Source organism: Papaver somniferum, unplaced genomic scaffold, assembly GCF_003573695.1.
Source record: "Papaver somniferum cultivar HN1 unplaced genomic scaffold, ASM357369v1 unplaced-scaffold_76, whole genome shotgun sequence".
NCBI classification, from domain to species: Eukaryota; Viridiplantae; Streptophyta; class Magnoliopsida; order Ranunculales; family Papaveraceae; genus Papaver; species Papaver somniferum.
In genome coordinates this window covers 4140418-4160586 of record NW_020650526.1, presented here as the reverse complement: position 1 = coordinate 4160586, position 20169 = coordinate 4140418, and the positions used below count along the sequence as shown (strand labels likewise).

The window sequence follows — 20169 nt, the reverse complement described above, 5'->3', positions numbered from 1 at the left end:
ACACCCCGTTTTAAGAAAATCCATGGAACTCATTAAAATCTTGATAGATCATCCTAACTCATGTAGGCAACACTATCATACGGTTACACCATAGGGAGAGAGAAAGATAGTCCTCTCTCGACATCACCAAATAATTAGTTGTCTCATTGAACCTTGATCTTGGAGATCCATTCACAAGGTTGAGTGTCCTTCATGGAAATTTATGCTATGAGATTGAGTCTCATCCCCTTCGATGTGGATCTAACTACCTCTTTAGATAACCCTTTCGTCAAAGGATCTGCAATATTCTCTTTAGACCTCACAAAGTCTATAGAGATGACACCAGTAGAGAGCAGTTGTTTCACTGTCTTGTGTCTTCTTTGAAGATGTATAGACTTTCCGTTGTATACACTATTCTTAGCGCATCCAATAGCAGCTTGATTGTCAAAGTGGATTGCGATCGAAGACACAGGCTTGGGCCAGAGTGGAATTCCTCCCAGGAAACCTCGTATCCATTAGCTTTCCGCTCCAGCTATCTCCAAGGCTATAAACTCAGACTCCATGGTGGATCGAGCTATACATGTATGTTTGGAAGACTTCCATGACACAGACACACCTTCAAGTGTGAAGATGTACCCACTAGTGGATTTGCACTCATCTGAGTCTGATATCCAGTAAGCATCACAGTACCCTTCTAGTACAGCAGGATACTTCCCAAAACTTAAGCAATAGTTTGAAGTTCCTCTCAGGTACTGTAGAACTCTGTAGAGAGCATTCCAATGATCATCCATCAGACGTCTTTCTGATTTTCATCCCTAAGATTACATCAGCAGGGACTAAGTCTTTCATGTCAAAGTTTTCGTTAAGCATGCTTTTAGTGGTATTAATACTATCAAGGTTACTGCCTAATATGAGCATATCATCAACATATAGACACACAATAACATGAGAATCATCCACAGATTTAATGTAAACATATTTATCAGATTCATTAACCTTGAAGCCATTAGATATCGTTACATGATTAAATTTTTCATCCCACTGTTTAGGTGCTTGTTTTAAACCATACCGAGATTTATTCAGTTTGCATACTTCATCTTCAAAACCATTCACAACAAAAACTTCAGGTTGGTCCATATAAATTTCTTCATTCAATTCACCATATAAAAATGCAGTTTTAACAACCATCTGATGTATATGCAAATCATAAATAGAAACAATAGCAATCAGCATCCAGATAGAAGCGATTCTTGTGACCGTTGAATAGGTATCAAAGAAATCTAATCCTTGTTGTTGTCTATACCCCTTAGATACCAACCTATCTTTGTGTTTTTCTATAGTTACATCTGTTCTAAGTTTGCTTTTGAATACCCACTTGAAACCTATGGTTTTACTACCAGGAGGTAAGTCTACAAGCTCCTAAATTTCATTTTGTTGAATGGAATCCCACTCATTATTCGGAGCTTCTTCCCAGAAGGGAGCTTCCTTATAGGTTTGGGGTTCAGACTCTACCGTAAGAGTTACAAAATCTGGACCGAAACTTTTCTAGGTTCCAACCCTATTACTTCTTCTAGGTTCGGTTTCAACATCTAGAGACAGGGGTTGACCAATCTAAGGAACATCTGAGAGATCATCGCGGACCCTTTTGCGAGGTCCAGACCCTAAAGGGAAAATGTGTTCGAAAAACACTGCATCTCTAGATTCCATTATGGTGTTCTCACCAATGACCATGAACCTATAAGCACTAGTATGCTCAGGATAGCCTAGGAAAACACAATTCACAGTTTTAGGTCATATTTTTGGTTTCTTGGAACGAGGAATGGCCACCTTGGCCAAACACCCCCACACTTTAAAGTATGCATAGGAAGATTGTCTTCCTATCCATAACTCATATGGAGTTTTGTCATATTTCTTAAATGGAACTCGGTTCAAGATATAGCAAGCAGAGAGAATTGCTTCCCCCCACAGGTTCGAAGGTAGACCTGAACTAGCTAACATAGCGTTCACCATATCTATGAGTGCTCGGTTTTTCCTTTCAGCTACTCCATTCGACTCAGGTGAAGAAGGTGTTGTAGTTTCATGAATGATGCCATTAAGTTTGCAAAATTCTCCTATAGGTATCACATACTCATCGCCTCAGTCTGACCTAAGAGTTTTAATAGTAACACCTATTTGGTTTTCTACTTCAAGTTTATATAATTTGAAAGTGTCTAAGGCTTCATCTTTACTTCTAAGAAGATAAACCTGACACTATCGTGAGTAATCATCTATAAAAGTGATTTACCATTTTTTACCACCTCTAGTTGGTGTTGATTTCAAATCTCCAAAGTCCGAGTGGATTAGTTCTAGGGGATTTGTACTACGTTCAACCTTTTTGTTAAATGGTTTTCTTGCATATTTAGATTCAACACAAATTTCACATTTATGACCTCTGTCAATGTTTATTTTAGGAATGCAACCTAAATTAGCAAGTCTTTCAATGGATTTGAAATTAACATGTCCTAGTTTATCATGCCAAACATGTGAGGAGTCACAAATATAAGAAGAAGAAGATGCTTTATCATTCAAGTTCAAAGAAAGTACACTAAGCTTAATCATGTTTTCAGTGACATATCCTTTTCCTACGAAGTCACCACCCTTAGAGATTACAACTTTGTTAGACTCAGCTACAAATTTAAAACCTTTCCTAAGTAAGATGGTTTCTGAGATAAGATTCTTGCATATGTTCGGGACGTGATACACGTCATTCAATGCGAGAGTTTTTCCCGAAGTGAGCTTCAACTCAACCTTGCCTTTTCCTACCACTTTAGAGGTAGTAGAGTTTCCCATAAACAATTTCTCATTGTCTCCTACTTTGTTATAGGAGGAGAAAGCATTTCTGAACCTACAGACATGCCTGGTGGCTCCAGAATCTAGCCACCAGTCTCTCACATTGGTCACATTAGAGACAAGGTTGACTTCAGACACCATGCAAATAAAATATCCAGAATCATCTACTATGTTTGCCTTAATTTTTTTGTTTACGATCATTTTTGTTCTTTTTAGGTGCCCTACAGTCTTTGGCCATATGACCAGTTTTTCCACAGTTATAGCAGTCGCCTTTGATGGTGTTTTTGGAGACACCACCCTTTGGCTTAAGATGGTTACCTTTGGAGTTACGACGTTTGTTATGTTTACCATTTTTGTTGGATTCTCCGTGCCATTTCTTTAACGCAACATTATCGTCCATAACATGAGCTTTTTGGGACATGTCTTTGCTCAACGTCAGGCTCTTGTCCTTGCAGCACAGAAGTTCCTCAACCTGGATTTTTTTCCCCAGCTCCACCATGGTGATTTCGCGATTTTTGTGTCGCAGCCTCCTCTTGTACTCGTTCCATGAGGGTGGTAGCTTTTCAATTACTGCAGATACTTGTAGAGATTCATCAAAATGCATGCCTTCAGCAAGAATTTCGTTGATGAGTAGTTGGAGTTCGACGAATTGTTCTATAACAGGCTTTTCATCAGTCATCTTATATTCCAGGAACCTAGCCACCAAGAACTTCTTGCTTCCAGCAGCCTTAGCAAGATATTTTTCTTCTTGGGCTTCCCATAAATCAAAAGCAGTAAAATTTTATTTTGCATTATAAAAGTCGTACAAGGAGTCATCCAGACAGTTAAGAATATGGTTTTTGCACATGTAATTCTTCCTAGTCCACCTATCCAGTATATCTTCATAACCACGGTCATGAAGCCTTCTTGAGGGTCTTTCTAAGGCATCTTCATCTAACCTTTGGTCTTTTAAGAAGAATAACATTTTGGACTGCCATCGTTTAAAGTCTTTTCCACTAAACTTTGGGGGTTTGTCTACAGTACTCTTTCCCATGTTTTTACAACAAAAAATATAGTAAAGAGGATATTGCCTTTTAGTAATTGAGAAGAAAATACTTAGCTCAAACCGACACTTTGCCTTTGCCAGTTAGAAACAACTTGAACTTTAAGCAGAAAAAAAAAATTTCTTTTGCAGAGAACAGCTTCAGCTTTTGTCAGGTTCAGAAAACATCTTTTACTCAGTCAAAGCATGTGATACATACAGAGAAGCCAACACGTACATACAAGGAGTTCAGCAAAAAGATAGGTTTGTTAACCCACACCCACACCCGACCCGCCCGGACAGCGGCGTGCGTGCTTCGGTGCGAAGCATCGCGCGTACGATAAAGGCATCCTTGCCCTAGTCTAGGTCTTCTTCCTCACACAAAAGTGTGTTGACCCAAGCGCCATGCCCTTTTAGCCAATTCTATGGTATTTAAGTCTAAAACTCTTTAGATTTTAGTCTATGTGGGACTATTGTTTTATCTATTCAAATGAAAAAACAACTAGTGGGCAATAGGTATAGGGATCAAATCATAGTCCATGCAAATTTTGTTTTTTGCAAAAAAAAAATAAAACCCGTTTTTCTGACAGAGACAAAAATCATGCTAATACCGGGAAACGACTTCCAAGTGAATCGAAGAATGTAACTTTTAAAATCGCACTAATTGCAACCGGTGAGGCTGGGTGTCACGACAATCTTGAGATGTTGAACACGATATCGACACTAATGTTCAGTCAAATAATCAAGTGTCTAATAGCGATGAAATTTCTAAGAATGATTCTTTCCATAAGGATGTCGTTGAGGTGGTAGTTCCCGGAATCTACTACAAAGACATGTTCGCCAATTTTTGTTATAGTTCATCTATCTCTTATGGATTTCGACTCGACAACGCATGGAAGTTCTTATGGGAGTTTTTATATTATGGTCGCAGGGTCAGTAGACTTTTTTTATCTGGTTGTTCTGTATTTGTGAAGAAGAGGTTGGTGCAAAAATTATGTTCCGAATGGTTAGTAATTCCAAGCATAATTCAAGATCGAGTTTAGTAATTCCAAGCATAATTCAAGATCGAGTTGTGCTACTAGTGGAAGCTCTAAGGTGCTTTCTTCGACTCGCCATTTTCAACATAAACTCGAGACGAGTTTTGTCACAGTGGGGGAGCCTGATACCTGACGTATTAGGAAAGTAAAGAGTATATTCCAAGATATTGCTATATCTTGGATATTTATTAATTTGATATTTTATTTATTAGGATTATTATTTGTTTTATTAGATTTATCTTCTTTGATGAAAATAATATATTCTCTTAGACTAGTTAGGAACGTTCTGGATTTCTAGATTTATTTCTAGAGGCTATAAATAGTCATTTCCCCCTTTCATTGTAAAACAGCTGCGGCTCGCTATTATTATTGATTATTGAAACTATCGCTTGTGTGGTTTATACCATTGTTTGTCTCTTAAACTTTTGGATTAGAGTCTTTGCTCCTGGATTGGAATCTACTACCATCACCATTAAGGAGTGGATTCTCCTTGTCTTTTATCGCTTTCGCTTGTGCATATCATAGTCGGTATCCACGGTGCAGTTCAATCCAATCATATTCCAGTGAGATCAGAGTTAGTTGACAGGGTTTCATTTATGTTGCTTCATTGGCCATTTGGCAGGCGGTTAACACATTAATTATCAAGTTCTTGGAGAAGAGTTAATAGCTAGATAAAAAGTGCTATCCACATAAAAAAAGATCTCCTCACTATTCTCTTAAGCAGATTAAGCAGGGGAAATCAAAATCTGGTAGTTCTTTCTATACGTTGTTTCTTTTGCCATCTTTAAACCAAATATTACTTGATTAAATGAAGTATTGCATTGATATACTTCAGAGAAAAAGCCTTTTAACTAGTATTAATAAAACTACGTCTTAGACACAAAGCCGCCTAAGCATGAAAATATTAGAAGCCAAAAGTGAGGCACTGATTACATCAATAACTCCGGAGGGAGGGGGAGACTCATCCGATCATTTCCCAACGCTTAGACTGTTTTTTCGCTCCCCTATTCGAATTACTGAAGCTTGAAGGACCTTTATTCAAAGGTAAACTTCTAACCTCATTGTAGAAATCTTCCAACAAACCAACCAACCTGGCATTGTCAAGTAAAGTAGGGGATTTATCATAACGAACACAGATAAATACATAATTTAACATCAAGACGAATAATAGGTACTACTTAATGATTTAAGAGTGCATATCTATTACTCATACCTGTTTCTCGACTCCTCCGCCTTCTTAAGTGGTACACGAGCGGAAATTTCCCCTTCTTGTCTTGCACGTTTCATCATCTTTTCCCTATACTGAATAGGTACACTACTCTTAGCTCCAACAACTTCTCGTACCTGTTTTTGAACATAGCCAATTAGAGATGAAGAGAAAGAGAACTAATCCATTATTTTGTTTAGTTGTGCGATATAAATACACAGCTGACCTTTTCAGGTATCCCTTCCTTATCATTCAATGTTAAAGCTTGCACTTTGCTCCTCACTGAATCCAATGACAATGCACATAGCTTAGGCGCTTCTCTGAAAGGGAAACAAGGTGGATAGTAAGGTATACATCAAATCTGGATAACTGAGCTGAAATTCGATAAAGAATCATTTAAACTTACTTGCTTGTTCTTTCATTCTGATCAGAAGAGTTAACCATAAAAGCCATGATTTTGGGTTTGTCAGCTGCACCTTTAAAATCAAATAAAAACTAAATCAATTACATCGAACTAGAACTTGTGTTCATGTTCCAGCAAAAATTTCCAAAAAAGCTTTCAGCTTTTAAGTATCTAAATTGTCAGTAACATCAACGAGAATCATGTCTATACTGAATTTTGATTAGATGTGTTTTCCTAGCCCATGGATTACAGAGACCAAATCCTTGCAAAAATAATTTCAAAAACCAACTAATTCCTGAAAATAAAAAACTAATTCATAAACCAACTAATTCCTGGGTAGATCCTACACAGACCAACGATATCAAAACTAAAAAAATCCTGAAAATATGTAAATTATCCTACACCGACCAACGAAATCAAAAATTATAATATAGAAAGGGAAAAAAACGAGAAAAAATTAATCTAAATGGAAGCAAAACTAATTCCTTTTTGCATTAATAGAAAAAAAAGTAATCGATGTAGACCTCTAACAAATTCCTAGTTGCAGCCACAGGTTATTTAACATTGATTTCTCCACATAGTTGTTATCAACAAATCCGAGACACCCTAAAAGTCTAAGCAGCTATAAAATCAGACTCACCTTCTTGAGTTTCTTCTGAAAATCAAAATATCCACCCACGGCTCTCTTTTGAGAAACTGAACTTCTCTTCTATGATGCAGACGACATAACCTTTAGTAGGGTTTCTAAAATATTTAGGACGATTTTGGTACTGGGCTCGGGCCTAACATCGTGTACCGCGTGTACAAAGCCAAATTATTGGGAAACTTAGGCCAAGGCCCAACCCATAGATAACCCATAATATTAGACCCCTAGTTAAAATAAGTTTGAAACTAGGTCCCTAGTTATTAAAAGACATACATACCCTTTTATATATTTTCAAGCCCAAAATTAAATAAAATTTAAATTTAAGCCTAAAATATTAAAATATAGTAAACATGATGTCACAACCATCTTTAACGACCGCCACTACCAACCACCACCCCCTACGACCGCCGCCGCCACCAACCACCACCTCCGACGACCGCCACCACCAACAACCACCTCCGTCGACGACCACCAGCAGATCTGACCACCACCGCCGAAAACCACCACCTCCGACCACCGCCATCACCGCCAACCACCTCCGTCGGTGACCACCAGCAGAAGCAGAAACGACCACCGCCACCAACCGCCACCTCCGTCACCGGCGGCCACCACCGCCGACCACTAATTAATACGGATGTGTAATCTGAAGTTACACAGGAAACTAGCATGTGTATCCAGAAGTTACACATGGGTATGGCATGAAAGGGTTACAAATGTGTAAGCAAAAGTTACACATGCATATAAAATGTGTATCCAAAGGTTACACATCCATATGGCATGTGTAATGAGAAGTTACACATCAAAAAAATATACAGAGAAAAGAAAGCATAAAAAATACATGTATTACACTTTAAGATTTATTTACAATAATTTCTTAGCATTTGTAACCTTTTGTCTAGTGTAACTGGGAGTTACATATGCACCTAAAAGTGAAGTTCAAAAAATTACAGCTAGTACACATAAAAATGCATGTGTAATTTGGAGTTACACATGCATATGTAATGTGTAGGCAGAAGTTACACATGCTTATGAAAATGTGTAATCAACAGCTACACATGTCATATAAGATGTGGTGGATGTGGTAGACACTCTAGCAGCTACAACCATTCTTCATTATAGCACCATACATCACTCTCTAAGCACCATCATCTGCACATCTGGTGGGCCCGGAGATGTGTAAAATTAAGCGTAATAAAAACGGGCCTACAGTAATACCGCAAGTGCACGGTCGTCAGTTGTAGCTCGTGCAAGTACGGGTCGATCCACAGAGACTGGGTGTGTTTTGTAGTGTTTAGCTATTTTGGGCTCTAAAATGCTATTGGGCCTTGAAATGGACTATGGTCTTAAGGTTGAGAACATGAAAATATGGTCTATTGGTCTCAAAACCTTATGTTGGGCTTATGAACTCTTAGCCTAACCCAAGAAGTAAATGTGGACTGGGCCCTTAACCTAATAAACTTTTAAACAATAAACTGGGCTTGGGTCTTTGAAGTAAACTGAGCCTTGGTAATGAAGTTACTGGGCTCAGTGGTCTTGAAATGAATTGAACTGGGCTTGATAATGAACTTGGGTTTTTGCTTGACTCAACAGTGGACTGGGCCTTTGGCCTTACAATGAGCTGGTCCTTTGCAAAACAGAATGCAATTAAGAGACAATGGCCAAAGCAGGGCAGTAAGCTAACAAGCCAAGACAATGGCTCTAATGAGGCAAAGGAAGCTAGAGAAGACAATGTTATTTACAATGCAATGCTATTTACAGTGAAATGAAAACAGAAAAGAAAAAGCAGCCCAGTTGCAGCAGCAGCAGCAAGGAAAAGAAAGCAGCAGCAGCAGCAGCAGCAGCAAGGAAGAAAGAAGAGATGGCAGTGAAGCAAAGACAATGCAATAAATAAAATGTAAAGAAGCAAAGACAATGAAGTAAAGAAGACTAAAAAAATAGCAAAGAAAACAAAACAAAGAACATCAATGACAGTGGAGGAAAACAAAAGTAACAAGGAAACAATGGAGGAAATGGAACAAACCAAGGCTGTTTTAGCCAAGGGCAGGGGTGATGGTGAAGGTGAAATGGTGAAGGTGAGCCTAGGCATACTACTAGAGTGGGAAGAGAACCAGTTTGCTCACAGTCACTAGTGAGCACTAGTTTCTCCCCACTGCTCAATCAATCCAATGCTTCAAGGCTTCTAGCCTAACATTCCATCACTTCACAAAACATGTATCATATGACAGGTACATTAACATTACATGGAACACAAACATCAACAGGAACATGCACTAGGAAAATTGAAGAAACTAAACATCACAGTGAACAACAAGATAGACGGCAACAGAACAATACATGAACATTTAAACATTAACAGCACACATTAACAGGAGCAGAGAACAAAATGGAGAAACTCAGAACAGAACTTAATATGAACAGCAAAAAAAATGAACATTTAACAGAACTAAGTTCTGGACGCCGGCTATTCCAGGCATAACTTCACATCACACCCACAGTCCCCTTTTTATAGTTACAATCAATTCCCCCAAAACAGGACCAAAACAGTCTCCATTAGGGTGGTGAAAATCAAAATTAAATCACAATAATCCTACCTAATGTTGATAACAACCCTAATAGACTAACCCATACCTCAATTTAACATTCAATTGATTTCCCCCAAAAAATTCCCAAATCAGAAAAATTAGGGTTTTAGAAATTAAAATTAGAAATTTACCTAATCTCTGACTCCAATCAAACTTCAACACATGCTTAGAATTAGTCTTCTCTTGCTTCCCATACCTCCAATTGCTCTCCTAACTCACCTAATTTACCAATTTTTCACACGTTAGGTGATAAAAGATTTTTTTGTGGTTGTAGTAATGATGATAAGGGGTATCGTTCAAACTCGAACTTGTGAAGGTAATGGATTTTTAGATTTAAAAATATATATACAAATATTGACAAATTGGTAGAGAGGTACTGGGACTAATGATTCGGCCAATCTTCATAACATAAGGCTTAATGATTTATTCTCAACAATAATAGCTCAAAACATATATGGACTCTTATTTTGCCAAAGTCGATTCTCAAAACATTGGTTGTAAATGTTAAGCATGGAACATCAAATCACCTAAGCTAAGCATGACCCATCTAATCAAATAACACCCAATTTAATCAAATCATATTTCAATTAATTTTTAATGCAAAAGTCTTAAAAAGAATTAATAAAATTACCCATTTATGAAGCTCGGCCTCCTCCGTCGCCCCAGTGTTGGGGTTTAACTCATCATAGTAAAAATGCTCTCAAAATATTTCATTGATGCTCAAAAGTGTTTTACAATGAAGAGAAATACAAGAAATTGATGTAAAACAGAAATCTGCGACCCACAGAAGACGTCCAGAATCAACGACAAAGATGAGTTGCTGTTGTCGTTGAAGAACTACGACCCACAGACGACAGTCGATGTTTCTGTTGATAAACGACTGCTTCTGCGAGTCCGTTCTTCGTGTTCTTCAGGCGTGTTAATGGCAGCAGCAGCAGCAGCAGGTAACTTCTCTGCAACTCCTCCTGCGCCTCTCTGCTCGCCTCCAAACCTCCCCAAACTCTCGACAGCCTCTCTAGTACTCCCAGGGAACATATTTATACACCTACAGCTCGTTGAATCTCCCTCAATTACTCCATATAATTCTCTTTAACTCGGCAGTAAAGAAAAATATTCTTGGGAATATTTTCTTTCCATTCTTACTCTGGTACGCATAGATTTCCATCCTGGTCACTCTAGAAGTGCTTAAACACGACCCAAAACGTTTCTAGAGCCCTCATGCATGAGAAGAACACGCTCAAATCTTCTCCAATCCCGTGTCCAACCCGTGTTTCCCTGTTTTGCTTCCGTGAATTGTACAGCTAATTATGGCCAAATTTGATCGAACCAAAAGCCCAAAACGTGTTCCTTATCCTATATCACATCTTCCTACCAAGTTTGAGCCATTGAATCGCACCACAACACCTTCATTTTGTCGATTGAAATTCTGCCAGTTGATGAACCAATTTTCCCGCCAAAAAGTTTATTTGAATTTGAGAAGAAGGTGCCCCTTATCCAGAGTGCTGGGGTGCGAATAGTAATTTGGGTGGAAATAGTAATTTTGGGGTGGAAATGATAATTTTTCTGGGATCCTCCGGTACATTTCTGGGACGTTTCCGGTGCATTTCTGGGGTGCCTTTCAGTGCATTTCTCCGGGGTGTAAAACATTACTTATTGAGCAACTCTTTCTACACAAGGGGTATTTCTCCAAAAACACCTAAACAAACATAAAAACACCACAATAAGCAAAAATGGGTACTAACAAAATACACAAAAGAGATGAAAATAGACACATAAATGCGTCTATCAAATACCCCCAAACTTATTATTTGCTAGTCCTCGAGCAAAATTTATTCTTGAAAAGTGACCGAGTTAATCTCGGGTGGGTTTATCAGAGGTGTACCCACAAAAACCAATACTCCAGACCCTAGCTATCTACGCAGAACCTTGGAAAGCACTAAAGAACCTCCTTGGTTGGCATACAATTATTGACTCTAAGAGGAAAAACCCTGATGCGAAATTCCAATTGCTGTACACGAGTTTGCACTCAAGCATACTAAAATTCATATAAGTGACAGAGCTCTACTAAGATAGTTTCACGATGGACATCATACTCGGAGTCAGACTAATCACATGAAAAGATTAAGAAGATGGAAAAAGAAAAATGTAGATGGTTGAAAAGTGAACGGTGTTTCCCATATCTGTCTGAAGGCCTCTGCCAAGATGAACCTAACCTAAATGACTGAGATACCGGTCTGACTAATATTAACACACTGGCATATACAAGGGAACCAGTGGTCAATAACTTAAATCTAGATCAACAAACTGGCAAATACAAGGGAACCAGCAGTTGACTACACATAACAATAATCATTTTTTTTAAACTTAACGGCATGAATAGATCTTTTGGATCCAAGCGCATGCTTCTTGTCAGCAGATTACACGATAGTTCCCACGGGTCCTGCATTCCACGCTTGCTTAGGCGACGGAAACAGGGAGAACACACGCATATTGCTATCCAAGTGTTAATACTTATTCCGATTGGTCTAACTGGTCCGGTCTTTTTTTTTTTTTTTTTTTGAAAAAGGTAACTCAGTCACTCTATTTCACCCTAGAAAAGGTAACAACTTGAATCGTGTGCCCCACCAAATCACTTGAAACAAAAGAAAACTAAAAATAGAAAGTGAAAAGGACTCGACAAGATATGGCGAAACTATCATGTTATTTCTAACACCTGAGCTCTGTGCTTTTATGAATAGACTCTATAGATGTTTCCATCTAGTCAGATTGGTTCCTCAACTCCTAAAACAAAAATGTTTTCCATCCACTTAGATTGGTTAGTGCTATCCTAAATACGCATAAATTTCTAGGCTCTGGAGTTTATTTATTGCAACTAAAAAGTTTCTCCCATACCCCCAAACTTAAATCTAACATTGTCCTCAATGTTCTTAAGATGAAACTAAAAGCATGAACAAGGAGAAACTGTTACCACTTGAAGCAAAAGAGATAAGGAAGGATATTACCGTGTCGCAAGAATATTGGGTTACCTCCCAAGAAGTGCTAAGTTTAAAGTCTTCAGCCAGACTTAGGAAAGGATTAGTCAACTCGAACCATAAAGTAACAGTCGAAATAACTGTGGGTCTTCAAAACGAAAAAGAGCTGACCAAAGGAAACTACAATAACCCAAGAAAGTGAACAAGAATAACATGCCCTTATCTAGTTTCCTGATTAAGATATTTATATCTAATTGTGGTTCAGGTTCAGGTTCTATGAAAGGGTCTAAATAAAATATTTTCCTCGGATGCATTTCCTCATAGGTTGGATCCAAATTATTAGGTCCTAGAGTTTGGAAAAACTCAAATAAGAACTTAGAATCACAAAATAATAATAACCTAAATAACTGAGAATCCTCTAAGTCAATCAGGTTTTGACTTACATAATTGACCACAGTGAGAGTAGTGGTCATTCTTAAGCAAATATGTCGATTCTAATTTCCTAAGGCATTTAGGTTTAGTCTCACAACTTAATATTCGACACATTTGGAATATAAACGTTCCCACATTTGGAAGAAAACTATTTGGTGGGAAAACAAAATCAATCTTGGTATTATTGCCTGGGTTAACCACATCAACCAGAGGATGGGTTTCTAACATTTGAGACTCTTGTTGGATATCATTAGGTTCTGGAAAACGATTATGAAGATAATCTTGTAAGATGGTTGCGGCGTTGATGTCAAGTCCCAAGTGAGGGAACTTACTAAGAGTTAAAGCACATGGAGAATGATACTCACCCCCAAACTTAGAGTTTTCGGCGTCTCTAGATAGACTGGTCATAACCTCCCTAATTTCTAGGTCGGCAATTGATTTTTCTAAGTCAGGTTCATCCTCGCTAATATCTACGAGTTCATCTAAGACTATTGTTTCTAAATCGTTTGACTCGATCTCAAGATAAACTGGTTCCTCTAAACCATCATCGGTTTCGTAAACAGGACATACTACATCGTCTGAAACGGGGGTATCTCTAGTCAAATCCTCGTCCTTTTGAATAGGTGAATAATTTTTAAAATTATTAGGATCTAAACCAGAAATAATATAATCATTATAAGGCTCAACTGGGGTAACAAATTCCTGATCACTATTCCCACATATTTCAGATTCTTCATCATCACTATCCTCATCATCATGATACAATTTTTGAAATTCAAGAATTCTCAATCTTTGTTCCAAACTACATGGTCTATGTTTACAATATTTCTCATAGATCATTAGAGGTGATTCCTCAATAAAAGTTGGAGTATCCATATAACGCTGCCCACGCATATATTCACCAAGAGTCATTTCCGAAGACGTCTCTTGATAACGAGAATTTCTAGACATATATTCTCGCAACGTCATCGCAGGTGGCGTCTCCTCAAAAGGATTCATCACCGAAGAAATATAAACTACAGAGGGATTCTATACAATCACAAACAAGGCCGACTCGACTCCACCAAAGCAAACCTAAAGATTTCTAGCAAACAAAAAGCATGATGGCTCCACTTAGATTGTTTCTAGACCAGCTTCTATCTTTCGAAAGGGAATTCGTTGCAATTTGAGCAAACCCCTCTGGAATCAATCCGAGTCAAAGTAAGTTGAATTGAGGCGAGAGAAGCTCAGTGGAGCTTTGATACCCAAGGCCTCACCGCTATCACAAGGCGGCGCAGTCACGCATTCAACTCACAGAAACCATCATGAACTTCGGAGTCTGCTTAATGAGCAACCAATATTTTTCGAACGAGTTTCCTATTAAGCTCGTTACCCTATCGGTCTCGTTCTATTCCAAATTTTAAAGCTTAGGTTCGCGTTCGGTTTCGTTTTCCTAAGGCGGGCAAGAAGAGAACGGTGATGAAATCCGAACCCTTATCTTGTTTAGGCCAGGCCTTGCCCTTTACTAGGAAAATAAAGACAGTCCGGTTCGTCCTCAAATAATTATCACCTTAAGGCAGACAGTAACCCGCTTGCAGGAGATTCGCGGGTGTTTCGATTGGACTTACCTCCCGTACCAGACGGGCGATGAACCGTTGTCGTCGACTCGGGCCACGACTCCTATGCCGTGTGCGAACCCGAGGGGCCGAGACGATATAGTAATCGTCGTCCTTCCCTGCACACAGTTTATATAATAATTTTTTTTTTTATAATAATACCCTTCCGTAGGGTTAAAAAAAAAATAAAGTCCAATTTTTCAAAGTCCAAAGTCCAAAATAAATAAAAAAAAATTACAGTTTTCCTCACACACTCTAAAAAAAATTAAAAATTAAATCCGAAAATTGTCCTTTTTTTTCTTCTCTTTTCGCTTTTCGCTTTAAGGTTTTTCCTCTCCAAGTCCTTAGTTTTCACTTTGAACCTGCAAAATAAAGACAAAAAGAAACGTAAAAAGGAACAAACAATTCTAAAAAAAAAATAATAATAATAATAAACCTAAAGAAAATTCTACCTAAGCACAAATCCGCGTCGGCGGCGCCATTTTGATTAGAGATTTTTCGGTGGTTGTAGTAATAAAGGTTCGAACTCTAAGATTTGTGAAGGTGAAGGATTTTTAGATTTATAAAAATTATATACAAATATAGACAAATTGGTAGAGAGGTACTGGGACTAATGATTCGGCCAATTTTCATAACATAGGGCTCAATGATTTATTCTCAACAATAATCGCTCAAAACATAAATTATATGGACTCTTATTTTGCCAAAGTAGATTTTCAAAATATTGATTGTAAGTCCTAAGCATGATGTATCAAAACACCTAAGCCAAGCATACATCATCAAATTAAATAACAACCAATTAATTCAAATCATATTTCAATTTTAAATTAATGCAAAAGTCTTAAAAAGAATTAATAAAATTACCCATTTATGAAGCTCGGCCTCCTCCGTCGCCCCAGTGTTGGGGTTTAACTCATCATAGTAAAAATTCTCTCAAAATATTTCATTGATGCTCAAAAGTGTTTTACAATGAAGAGAAATACAAGAAATTGATGTAAAACAGAACTCTGCGACCCACAGAAGGCGTCCAGAATCAACGACAGAGATGAGGTGCTGTTGTCGTTGAATAACTACGACCCACAGACGACAGTCGATTTCTCTGTTGAGGAACGACTGCTGCTGCGAGTCCGTTCTTCGTGTTCTTCAGTCGTGTTAATGGCAGCAGCAGCAGCAGGTAACTTCTCTGCAACTCCTCCTGCGCCTCTCTGCTCGCCTCCAAACCTCCCCAAACTCTCGACAGCCTCTCTAGTACTCCCAGGGAACATATTTATACACCTACAGCTCGTTGAATCTCCCTCAATTACTCCATATAATTCTCTTTAACTCGGCAGTAAAGAAAAATATTCTTGGGAATATTTTCTTTCCATTCTTGCTCTGGTACGCATAGATTTCCATCCTGGTCACTCTAGAAGTGTTTAAACACGTCCCAAAACGTTGCTAGAGCCCTCATGCATGAGAAGAACACGTTCAAATCTTCTCCAATCCCGTGTCCAACCCGTGTTTCCCTGTTTTTCTTCCGTGAATTGTCCAGATAATTATGGCCAAATTTGATCGAACCAAAAGCCCAAAACGTGTTCCTTAACCTATATCACATCTTCCTACCAAGTTTGAGCCATTGAATCGCACCACAACACCTTCATTTTGTCGATTGAAATTCTGCCAGTTGATGAACCAATTTTCCCGCCAAAAAGTTTATTTGAATTTGAGAAGAAGGTGCCCCTTATCCAGAGTGCTGGGGTGCGAATAGTAATTTGGGTGGAAATAGTAATTTTGGGGTGGAAATGATAATTTTTCTGGGATCCTCCGGTACATTTCTGGGACGTTTCCGGTGCATTTCTGGGGTGCCTTCGGTACATTTCTCCGGGGTGTAAATCATCACTTTTTGAGCAACTCTTTCCACAGAAGGGTATTTTCTCCAAAAACACCTAAACAAACATAAAAACACCGTAATAAGAACAAATGGATACTAACAAAATACACAAAAGAGAAGAAAATAGACACATAAATGTGTCTATCATTAGGGTTTTGAGAAAAACGTGTATAAAAATGGGAAATTAGGTGGCTAGATAGGTTGTAATGATGGTAGTGGAGATGGGTTATGGTGTTTGGTTGATTTGAGAGGAGATGGTGGTGGTTGAGGTGGTGGTTGAGCGGGGCAGGGTAAGGTGGCGGACATGGCAGGAGCAGAGCTCGACTGCTCGAAGGAGGAAGATGAGAATTTGGGTAAGGTGCGTTTGGCTGAAGGGTATAGGTGTTCGATACTTGGGTGTTAGGCGGGATATCAAAGTTCGATGTTGGCTAATCTGAGTCACTGGATGCGAAGCTGGTAGGTGAATCGGATGGCTACCCCTGAAGAGTCTGGTAGCAACCGTCGGATGTCTTGATACAACGAAGTTAACGGCTCTAGATGGGGTTAGGTGTTGAAGTGTTAAGCGGAAGTATCGAGATTTGATGCGCAGGCAAAGAAGTGACCGTAGGATCTAAATGTGATCTAATCTGAAGGCTTGGAATTTAGGCACTATGGTGTTTTGCAGGTACTTCAGATTTTGATGCACGATGAAGAAGCGACCATTGGATGATGAGATGGATCCAATCTAACGGCTGAGAATGGAGGCGGGTATGGATATATAAAATGGGTTTGGGTAAGGGTTTTGGGCCTTGGGTATGCCAAGCCCATATCTTCTTTAAGAACAATTCTTCCTTCTTGAGCCCATTCCTAGCTTTTTGGACGTGCGCTCCATTCTTTGCGGCTTCCTTGCGTAATTTCTTCCGGCTTTTCACCACTCTTCAGCTCTTTTCCGCTCCGCAAGTCATCCAGACTTTATTTATTACCTAAAAATGCAAAATTAAGTAAGAAAAATATTTACTCTTGAAAACAATGAAAATACAGAATATGGGATAAAATGTAGAATTAATGCGCAAAAGATGAGTTAAATGCCAACAAAAAGGGATAAATATATACAATATTTGGCACTCATCAAATACCCCCAAACCTGAATTTTACTTGTCCTCAAGTAAAACAAAACTAAGGAAATCCTAACTATACCACTGTCGCTGGTCTCTCGAATGCATTTAGCGTATGCACTAAGCCTTTTAAACCACTAAGTGTCCCTAGTGGACGAGTTGAAGTCTCGTGAAGGTTTGCTTAGAACGTACCTACAAATTTCTAGGTCAAAATATAAGCTCAGATTCCATCAAATGTGACATGTGCAAAACAGTTTAAGCTCACAGCAAAATGGAGATGTCAATCTAGCTATCAAAGGCACAATCCTAGCACTGATAACAAAAAAAGACATGTGATAAGAGTGTAAAGTGTATCTACACATGTGTAAAGAAAGATCTGAAGTTATGACTACTAATCACCAAGAGATAGTTTCTCAGGCTAAGAACTGAGGTCGAAATCCAGCTAGCTGTCCGGACTTTACGAGAATTGTGAATGAGTTGGAGGTATTTCACAATTACTCGCGTTTTACATCAATGGCATACACCCTCCTTGCTTATTACAATGAAACAACAAAATGACTATTTACATGACTCTTATTTACATTGACTATTCTCTTTTTATTTTTGGAACAAGAGATGATGGAATTGATAAGTACTTGATTTTTTTGTATTTTTCTGATTTTTTTTTTTTTTTTTTTTTTTTTTTTTTTTTTTTTTTTTTTTTTAAGAAGGAAACACTTTTGATACATATACAAAAGGAAACAAAAGATTACATGACACTTTGCAAGAGGTAGCCCTTTTTGATGCACCCAGTTAAATTCGATGGTTGTCTTTCTTAATGTAACCTCCACCTTCTATCCCAACCAACCAAAGAACAAGCTAGTCAAGTTTCGTTCAGTATTCTAAAGTGATTGGCAATCGTAACTTCCTATCAAAAACCTTGAAGATCGAGGCCATACATGTATTGGTAGATCGTGCGCGTGCAAATTTCTTATCACTATGTGAATTGTGCTAGAATCAGGGTGCCTAAATATCTAGACTAAGACTCCTAATAAAAATACATATTTGCACAAGAGTCAACATTTCAAGGTAAATGAGCTCCATTTTTATGATTTTTTTAATTTTTTAATAATTTTTTTTTTGAATTTTGATTTTTCAATTTTTTTTGGAATTTTTCAATTTTTTCAAAAAGAAGAAGGAGTTCGTTTTCAATTATAGCATATTATCGTGGTATCTACTCTATACCCCCAAACCTAAACTAAACATTGTCCTCAATGTTTCAAAATATGAACAAAATTATAATACAACATATGAAGAGGATCATGTTGAGTAGAGAAAAAGGAAAGAGAATACCCGATTTCGGCGAAAGCAATATTAGAACTCCGTTATTCAAGGCAAGAATCCAACATATTTCAGCCGAGATCATATTGGATTAGCAAAATATATACAAAAGGAACAAAAAGGTTTTAAAATTTATCTACTTGATTATATACAAAAAATTCACCATACACCAACAATCTAAAGAGTTGAGGATCAACCCAAAAGACAAAGTGTAGAGGTTTCAACAGCTTCACACAAAAATAACAGGAAATAAATGCAAGTGAAACTGTGAAACAAAATGAGCTACCCCCAAACCTGGATTTTTCAACGGATAAAATTTTGGAAACAAAATCTCGCAGTTTTGGGGGTTCATCATGCACAAGGTCTAGCTCGAAATGAACTTTGCTAGGGACGGGAAAACATGCTAATTCCAACTGTGGTTCCTCAAATGTATTATACTTAGAAGCAAAATAGTCCAAGAGGACTTGGGAAGCACACAGTTCCAAACCTAGATTAGGGACTCTCAGAAAAGTCGGTTTGACAATATGGGTACAAACCAAATTTAGGTTGGGTGGAAGGCCATCAGATTGTGACTTAGGTAGAAGAATAGGCATATCATTATCAATCAAATCAAAATCTCCTAACTCATCTACACATGTCACATCATGCTCACAATCATCAATCAAATTGGCAAGATCACAATCAGAATCATCAACATCATCAACAGATTGATTCTCGTGTATCGGCACATCAGGGGAAACATCACATGGAATACTAGAATAAATATCATGCATTAAGGTCGGGGCAGAGAAGCCTAATGTATTTGAACCCAAAGGTTCCATAACATTTTCAGTATAGACATGTTCTTCTAACATAACATCATAGTCATCATCATCATCGTGATAGGGATTTTGCAATCTAGGATAATTTTCAATCCTAAGGTCGGAGCTATTACAAGAATAAAACTCTAATTCATGGGGGTGACTCATATCATGTGGTGTTGTTCCTGTTTCCCTAACGGATTCCCATTGATGGGTTTTCTCTGCAATCTCGGCTAAAAAATTCCATGCATCATCCACAGATTTATCAATAAACTCACCATTACACATAGACTCAACCATGGTTCGAGATTTAAAGTCTAGTCCCTCATAGAGGATGACGACAAGTCTCCACTTCTCAAATCCATGGTGCGGACATTCGCTC

General features: G+C 38.1%; 1 protein-coding gene across 2 annotated transcripts; it reads right to left on the bottom strand.

The window, feature by feature from the left end:
• Positions 1-5605: 5605 nt before the first annotated feature.
• On the bottom strand, positions 5606-7244 carry LOC113344330. 2 transcript variants are annotated; one of them, XM_026588331.1, is made up of 5 exons: positions 7117-7244; positions 6480-6549; positions 6300-6393; positions 6080-6210; positions 5606-5957 (listed from the first exon to the last, which is right to left on the bottom strand). In XM_026588331.1, exons 2-5 carry the CDS (start codon positions 6524-6526, stop codon positions 5828-5830), a joined length of 402 nt encoding a protein of 133 aa, XP_026444116.1. In that variant the 5' UTR covers positions 6527-6549; positions 7117-7244; the 3' UTR covers positions 5606-5827. The 2 variants fall into 2 exon arrangements, with proteins under 2 accessions (XP_026444116.1, XP_026444117.1); XM_026588332.1 differs by having other exon boundaries at positions 6480-6543; positions 7117-7188.
• Between the last annotated feature and the right edge of the window lie 12925 nt (positions 7245-20169).